The sequence below is a fragment of the Gadus chalcogrammus genome, chromosome 19 (genome assembly GCF_026213295.1).
Source record: "Gadus chalcogrammus isolate NIFS_2021 chromosome 19, NIFS_Gcha_1.0, whole genome shotgun sequence".
Lineage (NCBI taxonomy): Eukaryota > Metazoa > Chordata > Actinopteri > Gadiformes > Gadidae > Gadus > Gadus chalcogrammus.
This window is the reverse complement of record NC_079430.1, coordinates 13,448,779-13,458,324: the sequence shown is the minus strand read 5'-3', so window position 1 is coordinate 13,458,324 and position 9,546 is coordinate 13,448,779. Positions and strand designations below refer to the sequence as shown.

Here is a 9,546-nt window from a genome sequence, read left to right as displayed (position 1 = left end):
AATAAAAAGAACACAGATGAACACGTGGTGGACGGAAGCAGACACCAAACTCCTCCTCCTCGCCGTAGAAAACAAACCAGCGCTGCCGCCTAGTCCACGTCCGACGTCTCGTTGTCCGACAGGTGGTAGTTTGACCCCTTGACCCGGATGTACTCCACCTGCCGGCCCTCGTCCGACTCGGTGGCCCCGCAGGAGCAGAGGCGGCCCTCGAACAGGCCCTCCACCTCCTCCAGCCGCCGGCCCTTCGTCTCCGGGAGGACGGCGTACACGAAGACCACGCCCAGAGAGGCCGCGCCCGCGTACAGGAAAAAGGCCCCTGGGGAGAGGGAGGGGGGGGAGAGAGGGGGGAGGGGGAGAGAGAGCGAAAGAGGGAGAGTGGGGGGAGAGAGAGAGAGAGAGAATGGTACAGAGAGAGTGATAGAGAGGAAGGAAGGGGAGAGAGGGGAGACAGAGAGAGAGAAAGAGGGAGAGAGTGATAGAGAGAGAGAGAGCGATAGAGAGGGAGGGGGGGAGAGAGAAAAGGGTGGGCGGGATATTGTCTCCTTAATATCAATAGAAAAAGTTTGTTAACGATGGAATAAGAACTAATAATCCATTCAAACGGCCGCTTGTTCTGCATTAACCAAACAATGATGTTGAAGAGCCAGCCTAACGACGGTGTTGGCGTTGGGCCTGATTCATTATTCATTGTATTTCTTGTGCGCTGAAATACACAAGCAGAGGCAGGAGGAGATGGAAGCGCCTGCAGCTCCTGGTGATTCATCAGGAGGCTCTACTGAGACTCTACTGCAACCCACTGACAGGAGGCTGAGACTCTACTGTAGACTCTACTGTAACCCACTGACAGGAGGCTGAGACTCTACTGTAGACTCTACTGTAACCCACTGACAGGAGGCTGAGACTCTACTGTAGACTCTACTGTAACCCACTGACAGGAGGCTGAGACTCTACTGTAGACTCTACTGTAACCCACTGACAGGAGGCTGAGACTCTACTGTAGACTCTACTGTAATCCACTGACAGGAGGCTGAGACTCTACTGTAGACTCTACTGTAACTCTCTGACAGGAGGCTGGGACTCTCACAACCACACACACACACACACACTCACGCACGCACGCGCAGACATACACACACATGGGCACAACAATGCACACACACACACAAACGAGGAGGACCGGACTTAATACAGACACGCAGGAGATGAATTATGTCTCTCTCACTCTCTCTTTCTCTCTCTCTCTCCCGCCATAAATGTAACGTGTCAGGGGCTTAATTAGCATATTACCACCTAACACCCCGCGACCTCCCCTCCTACTGCCGTCTCCTCTGGGCACACGGCGTTAAACACCCTTCAGCCACTGCTGAGCAGCAGGGAACGCTTTCAGCTCAGCTGGGGAACATAGCTTGGAAATCATTTGACAAAACGTCTTTGTTTGGATTAAATGCAATGGATATGGATGCACAGGAACAACTCTCTCTATTTCCCCTTCTCTCCCTCTCTCTCCCTTTCCCTCTCCCTCTCTCTCTGTACAAAACTGTAAAAACAACCTTAAAGACCTTCATAAGCATTTCTCAAAGTTGTCATTGATAACTAAATAAAGTTTTGAGACGAGAATGCATCTCGAATCCCCCCCATGTTGCCTTGATAATCCAATATGTAACCTATTCTACTGCATCATGGGAAATGTAGTTCTCGTTCCACCCTGAGGGTTAACTGGCAGACCCCTGGACTGTCAGCAACATGTCCCCGATGCCAGTGCATGCTGGGAGATTGAGTCCTGCCGTACCGTAGTAGGTGAGGAGCTGGGAGGTGTGCAGGAAGGTGAGGGACACCAGGAAGTTGAAGGACCAGTTGACCCCAGCCGAGCAGGCGTTGCCCGCGCCCCTCGCCCACAGGGGGTAGATCTCTGAGTTTATGGTCCAGGGCATCGGACCCATGCCTGGGGGAGGGGAGGGAGGGAGGGGGGGAGAGGGGAGGGAGGGAGAGAGAGAGAAGCGGTGAAAGGATCACAAAAGGATCACAAAAACAACACTGTGCATGTGCACGATGTCCTAGTGTGTGTGTGTGTCTACAGGTGTGTGTGTGGGAGTGTGTGTCTGCAGGTGTGTCTTTAGGTGTGTGCGTGTCTGCAGATATGTGTGTGTGTCTATGTGTCTCTTAAGGTGTGTGTGTGTGTGTGTGTGTGTGTGTGTCTCTTCAAGTGTGTGTGTGTGTGTGTGTGTGTCTTAAGGTGTGTGTGTGTGTGTGTGTGTGTCTCTTCAGGTGTGTGTGTGTGTGTGTTTGTGTGTGTCTCTTCAGGTGTGTGTGTGTGTGTGTGTGTGTGTGTGTGTGTGTGTGTGTGTGTGTGTGTGTGTGTGTGTGTGTGTGTCTCTTCAGGTGTGTGTATATGTCTGCGGGTGTTTCTTCAGGTGTGTCTGCAGCTGTGTGTGCATGGGTGTCTCCAGGTGTGTGTGTGTAGACCCACCAGGGGCGAAGGCGGCCAGGTAGAGCAGCAGCCCCAGCAGCACCAGCCAGGAGTAGGGCGTGGGGCAGTAGTTGAAGGCCCAGTAGGTCTGATCTCTGCCCTGGCTGGCGTTAGAGCACCTGGGGGCAGAACACACCCACAGCTAGAGCCGATTCAGGTCAAATAGGATTCGTCTTAAAGATGTAGACTGTAGGGTCATATAAATTGGCATAAAGTGGGTCTAGACTAAATCAAGGCGCATCAAGTAAGATTGTGCCCCTCTTAGTTATTAGGCTGTAATTCAATGACACTGTCCACTAAACTGCCTGTGAACCGTGTGAAGTGAACGACTGCAGCTCGGCTGTGTGAGTGGGAGGGGTTTGTGGAGAGTGGGAGGGGTTAAGTGTGAGTGGGAGGGGTTTTGGGAGAGTGGGGAGGGGGGGCTTAGTGTGAGCGGGAGTGGGTTTGGGAGAGTGGGAGGGGTTTAGTGTGAGAGGGAGGTAGTTTGGGAGCGTGGGAGGGGTTTAGTGGGAGAGGGAGGTAGTTTGGGAGCGTGGGAGGGGTTTAGTGGGAGTTGGAGGGGTTTAGTCTAAGTGGGAGGGGGCTGGGAGAGTGGGAGGGGTTTAGGGAGTGTAGTAAGATTATTGATGATTATTGATCCTCACACTCGCGGAAAGTATAAATTTGCCTTTGCTCAACGTAATGTAACTCATCTGGCCTGACCCCTCCCCCAAATGTAACTCACCTGCCCTGACTCCACCCCCACCATGTGACTCACCTGCCCTGATCCCTCCCCCCAATGTAACTCACCTGTCCTGACTCCACCCCCACCATGTGACTCACCTGCCCTGATCCCTCCCCCCAATGTAACTCACCTGTCCTGACTCCACCCCCACCATGTGACTCACCTGCCCTGACCCCTCCCCCCAATGTAACTCACCTGCCCTGACTCCGCCCTCACCATGTGACTCACCTGCCCTGACTCCGCCCCAACCATGTGACTCACCTGCCCTGACTCCGCCCCCACCATGTGACTCACCTGCCCTGACTCCGCCCCCACCATGTGACTCACCTGCCCCACGCAGCTCGCTCGGTGGACGCCATGTTGACCGGAACGCAGGAGGAGGCGAAGGGTGCCTCCTCCTGAGATACCGAGCCGTTGTCACGGTAACAGAAGCCACAGCCGGGGTCCAGCATGCACTGCTCACACACCCTGTAGACAGACAGACAGACAGACAGACAGACAGACAGACAGACAGACAGACAGACAGACAGACAGACAGACAGACAGGCAGGTAGACAGACAGACGGTGAGACAGGCAGACAGACGGAGAGGCAGTGATTGAGTTTTAATCGTGCTCTTTTGAAAACAGGAAGAGATGTGAGTCACTAATTGTGTGTGTGTGTGTGTGTGTGTGTGTGTGTGTGTGTGTGTGTGTGTGTGTGTGTGTGTGTGTGTGTGTGTGTGTGTGTGTGTGTGTGTGTGTGTGTGTGTGTGTGTGTGTGTGTGTGTGTATGTGTGTGTGTGTATGCGTGCCTGCCTGCGTGCGTGCCTGCGTGCGTGCGTGCCTGCGTGCGTGCCTGCGTGCGTGCCTGCCTGCATGCGTGCCTGCGTGCGTGCGTGTGTGTGTGCGAGCGAACGAGAGAGAAAGAGAGTGACAGAGAGAGAACGAGAGAGCATGTTGTTCTGTTGTCCTCCATGACAGAACAGCGCTGCTGGTATTAGATGGTTTGTCTGTGTGCTCGATCAATACACTCAACCAACAGTCAACCAGCAAATCACTCATTCAGTCATTTAATCAATCAGTCAGTCAGCAGAGCACAAAACAACCCTGTTCTGTTCTGTTGTGCTCTTTACTATCGTCAACCATCAGGGAATTTAAGGAATAAATCACCCTAAAGATATTCTAAGATCTGTCACTTGGTAACAGCTAACATAACGTCATTATTATTAAAGTGTGTAAGCCTTCAATGCCCGCCATGGGTAGCCTAATGTCTATAAATAACATCATTGTACATTTCATTTAAATGTATCACGCAGAAGATTATGAATTCAATCTAATGCCAATCCTATATTCCTATGTAAACGGTGCGTTGCATTGTAATACAAATATCAACCTATATTCACACACGTATGTATATATATATATATATATATATATATATATATAAAAACGTAAGGCATGACCTCTATTGGCAGTCGATGTGATGTCAAGGAAGACAGTGAGCCACATGCTAGCGGGCTTTAGCATGCTAGCGGCTGTTAGCATGCTAGCGGGTGTTAGCATGCTATCTCAAAGAACACTCACGCCCACAGGCGTACACCCCTCCAGCGTAGCTCATAGCGGCGATGAAGCTCGGAGTCGGATAACATTAACTCCTCTCCTGCGCCTCCGTCTACGTTGGGCTGTATCTCCTCAAATCGGTTCAAAGTAACAACATCATTCGTCACTTGCCACAGCTGCTGCAACTATATCTAAGAACAGCTTCAGAGTCTGTTAGATACCCGTCATCCCCGATAGCGCTAGCGGCTAGCAGCTGTCAACTGTCATTTTCAAACTGCGCAACACACCTCGACATGCAGCCAGGCGTCATCCAGAGAAACGCCTTAACGACCAGACCCTCCTGCTCTCAGTCCGAGGAGCAAAGACTTTATTTAAATGCATCTTAGATTTGGATACTGATAAAGAGATAGTGCACTCTATATCCGCTGTTCTGTTGTGACAGGAAGTACAGACAACAGACAGGAAGTACAGACAACACACAGGAAGAGCAGCCATCAGGCAGGAAGAGCAGATAACAGACAGGAAATACGGACAACAGACGGGAAGTGCAGACGGGGCACTTCCTGCAGCGGCGAACTCTACTCACTGGTATTTGACGCAGGTGGAGTTGGCCAGGGCGGGGTCGGAGGGGTGAAAGGTCACGGGGGGTGTGTGCTGGGCAGAGAGGAGGAAGCCCACCGCCAGCAGAACCAAGCTCACGCACGTTCCTGTCCATCGACACAGAACCCCATTTAATATCCAGACCGATCCCCAGTCATTTACTATCGGACCCCACACAGAACCTCAGCTGTTTACTATCTAACCCCCGACAGAACCTCATCCATTTACTGTCTAACCCTATACAGAACATTAGCTATTTACTATCCAGCCCCCCACAGAACCTGCCTCAGATCACTCCTTTGTTCTACAGAACACTCCTCGGTGTTACAGATCACTCCTCGGTGCTACAGATCACTCCTCGGTGCTGTGCTACAGATCACTCCTCTGTGCTGTGCTACAGATCACTCCTCTGTGTTACAGATCACTCCTCTGTGCTGTGCTACAGATCACTCCTCTGTGCATCAGACGGTCAGAGTCGTCCCCGGTAACGACGAGCACTGAGCTGTCACTCAGCACTGAGCTGTCACTAGCATTCAACCATCAAGACCTGCAGCTCAGCTATCGCTGGGAAAAAGCCTTCGGAGGCTATGTCTCCAGCAGGTTTAACGCCAGACGTTCACCCAGGAGATGGAGATCACTCTGAGGACTGACGTCATGACTCTAGGACTGACTTCATGACTCAAGGAGTGACTCCATGACTCAAGGAGTGTCTCCATGACTCAAGGAGTGTCTCCATGACTCAAGGAGTGACTTCATGACTCAAGGAGTGACTTCATGACTCATGGAGTGACTTCATGACTCAAGGAGTGACTCCATGACTCTAGGAGTGACTCCATGACTCAACAAAAATGTTGGGTTCATTTGTCAGCATAAATTAATAAATCAATAAAAAAATACATACAAAAGTATATTTAATTAATAGATAATGAATTTATGCATACATATCTAAAGAAAACCTAAATCATGTTGGCTATGCCGAACACCGCTCTTATAGTGGTCTCTGTGGGTGGATTTCTCTATGTCTGCATTCCCCACTCCAATCAACACAGCCATCTCTGATCCATGGCGGGCGTCTCACCCATCAGGCTGCCCAGGGTCAGCTTCCTGCGGCCCACGCGCTCCACCAGCCACACCCCCAGCAGCGTGAACAGGAAGTTGGTGAGCGCCGTCAGCCAGGACAGCCAGATGGCCATCCGGTCGTCACGGATACCGGACATCTGGAGGATGGTGGCGCTGTAGTACCTGGAGGGCGGGACGGACCGACAGACAGACAGACAGGTAAAAAGACAGACAGATTAGGACTGGTTCGATCCATTCATTCAGTGGCAGGTAGACTGCATACATTGGGGATCAAACCCAAAACCTTCCAGCTGGGAATCAAACATTCTTACTCCTCCCCTCCACGTACACACACACCCAAGTTAGTGGGGGGAAAGGTGAACCGAGATCAGGGTTGGAACCAACAACCATCTGGTAGATAGGCGACTGGTCATACCTTCAGCTAACGTCACTAGCTAAGACATTGTGGAGGCTTGGAATACACATTGTTACAACTGGCCATCGGACTCAAGAGCTTTGATGGTAGGAGCTCAGCTGTTAGCTACCGCTAAAGCTAGCGAGCTAGTTCTGTGTTTTTGGGGGCGTGGCTTTGAAGGGCTGGGATGTTTTTGTTGGATACTTAATGAATCTGGCTTACTCTGGCTTGTTTCTCCTAACTACGTACCCTAGCTTTAATCAACCATTTAGAAATGTTGAGTTAAATTGTACACCTCCTCCCTAATGGGGTACGTGTTATTCAAAATGGAGGAGAGAGGCGGGCGAGAACAACACTTTAAACCGGTCTCCTGCACCTTTAAATACAGCAGCACGGCCACTACAACCGCCGCCCCTTTAAATGCCGACCTCTCATTGGCTAATTAGCCAATCAAGCAGAAATAGCCCGCCCCCACAGGGCCTCTCCGGGGCGCTGTAATTACACCGCTCTCCCAGAATCCTCAGCTCCCCAGTTCCCTGGATTAATGTTCATCCACATCACCTCCAGACCCCCGGTACACATGCCCACACACACGCATGCACACACACACACATGTGCACACAAACATGTGTGCCAACACACACATGCAAACCCACGCGTGTGCACACGCACGCATGGTCACACACACGCGTGCCCACACGCACGCATGGTCACACGTGCACACCAGTGGTGTTAGGGTTAACCCTAACCCTAACCCTAACCTGTAGAGTGACCAGCCATGCAAAATTTGACCAAAGAGGCAAATTCGGCCAACACATATGCAGCGCTGTGAGACCCTCCACCGCCCCCCCCCCCCCTCTCTATACTGGAGGTGAAGGGCGGTTCCAGAGACCTGGAGAGACTTGTTATGTTCACATTCAGGCAGCATTTCAGCATAGATCCACATATAGAACAAATCCCAGAGGCACCCATTGTTTATACCCGACCAACACACACACACACACACACACACACACACACACACACACACACACACACACACACACACACACACACACACACACACACACACACACACACACACACACACACACACACACACACACACACGGTTATGCGTACACACACACACACACAATAACACACACATGGGTACGTACACACACATAATGACACTCACATGCACGTGCACACACACTCAATTACAACACACATGGGTACGCGCGCACACACCAAACCCACACACATGCCAAGTCACATTCGCTCTCTCGCTCAGTGTAAATATTAGATTAAAGGGACGGACGCAAAATAATGTTTTCAAAGTTGTGTTTCTAGAAGTCTCGAGAGACCTGAGCAGGCGAGCACAGCGTTGCTATGTTCCAGTCTCTGAGGTTCATCTATCCACTGCTACGTTCTTCCAGTCCCCGTGGCGTCCTCTACCCAAACAATAGGATTCTGATTCGTGCTACAGACATGAACCAGTATTCAGGCTCCGCTGCTATGGGCTTTAAACACGCCCGGTGTATTCACGGACGAGGACTCTTATGTAACTCATCACTGCTCTCAGGAGTAATATCCAGCACTAAAACCAACTGTGAACTGATACGCAACCATCTGTTGAATACATACCACCCCAATCCAGTCCCAGATCACCTCAATCCATAAAATACGTTCAAGTTAAACATATAATCCTTGTTCATTTTGTATTTTTAATAGCTATAAAATATATATATATATATGCACACATGAACAATTTACAGATCCTGATCTATTCTAAAATAGCTTTACAAAAGATATATAGAACTAAATGAATGTTGCTTAACCAAATATATTCAAAGCATATTCAAGAAATATATCTGTCAACATTTACCATATCAGACTGGTGGGATTTAAATTGTTTTTTCAAAATGTGTTCTGATCGCCCATATTTGCTCCAGCGCTTGTTGGGTGAGGGATGACTGCAGGCATGATTTAGAGCTCAGCACCATCTATATAGAAGCTATAGATAGTCCTCCCCTGGTTCCCCCCCGGTCCTCAAACTACCGCACATCACACCCACAGGCAAACACCCATCAACACCTGCCTGAATCCACACCTAAAAATACACCACTGAAGACCACTGAGATGGATAGATCTATAGAGCTGCAGAAAGAGGTAGACATACAGATCTATAGAGCTGTGGAATGAGGTCGCTATATAGATACATAGACGGTTAGATACATAGATCTGCATGAATCCACACCTAAAAATACACCTCTGATGATCACTGAGATGGATAGATCTATAGAGCTGCAGAAAGAGGTAGACATACAGATATAGAGCTGTAGAAAGAGGTAGACAGTGAGATACATAGAGCTATAGATACATAGAGCTGCCTGAATCCACACCTTAAAATACACAGACCTCCCAAAGCCATGCCCCCAAAACACTAGCTTGCTAGCTGACGCGGTAGCATCAAACCCGAGCTCCTAGCATCAAACCTCTTGAGTCCTTTGACCAGTTGTAACAATATGGTGCTACAACACACACACACACACACACACACACACACACACACGCACACGCACACGCACCCGCGCGCGAGCGTGCGCAGCAATAACACTGAGTATAAGACAGCAAACAAAGGAGACTCAGGGACACTAATTAAAGATTGAATAAACACACAAGTATATATAGTATACACAAGTTTATATAAATAACGCTATTCAGTTATGTTACATCCTCTATCCCTACATCCGTCT

The 9,546-nt window shown here is 49.9% G+C and overlaps 1 protein-coding gene across 1 annotated transcript in view; it reads right to left on the bottom strand.

Annotated features, from left to right (window-relative positions):
• LOC130372855 (proton myo-inositol cotransporter-like) overlaps positions 1 to 9,546 on the bottom strand; it is a 40,105-nt gene continuing 30,559 nt past the window's right edge. The window contains exons 7-12 of the mRNA XM_056579016.1: positions 6,410 to 6,573; positions 5,318 to 5,438; positions 3,519 to 3,659; positions 2,468 to 2,586; positions 1,790 to 1,942; positions 1 to 316 (exon numbers count right to left, since the gene is read on the bottom strand). Coding sequence (XP_056434991.1) covers positions 90 to 316; positions 1,790 to 1,942; positions 2,468 to 2,586; positions 3,519 to 3,659; positions 5,318 to 5,438; positions 6,410 to 6,573 — 925 coding nt within the window. The 3' untranslated portion in view covers positions 1 to 89. The remainder of the gene's footprint in view (positions 317 to 1,789; positions 1,943 to 2,467; positions 2,587 to 3,518; positions 3,660 to 5,317; positions 5,439 to 6,409; positions 6,574 to 9,546) is intronic.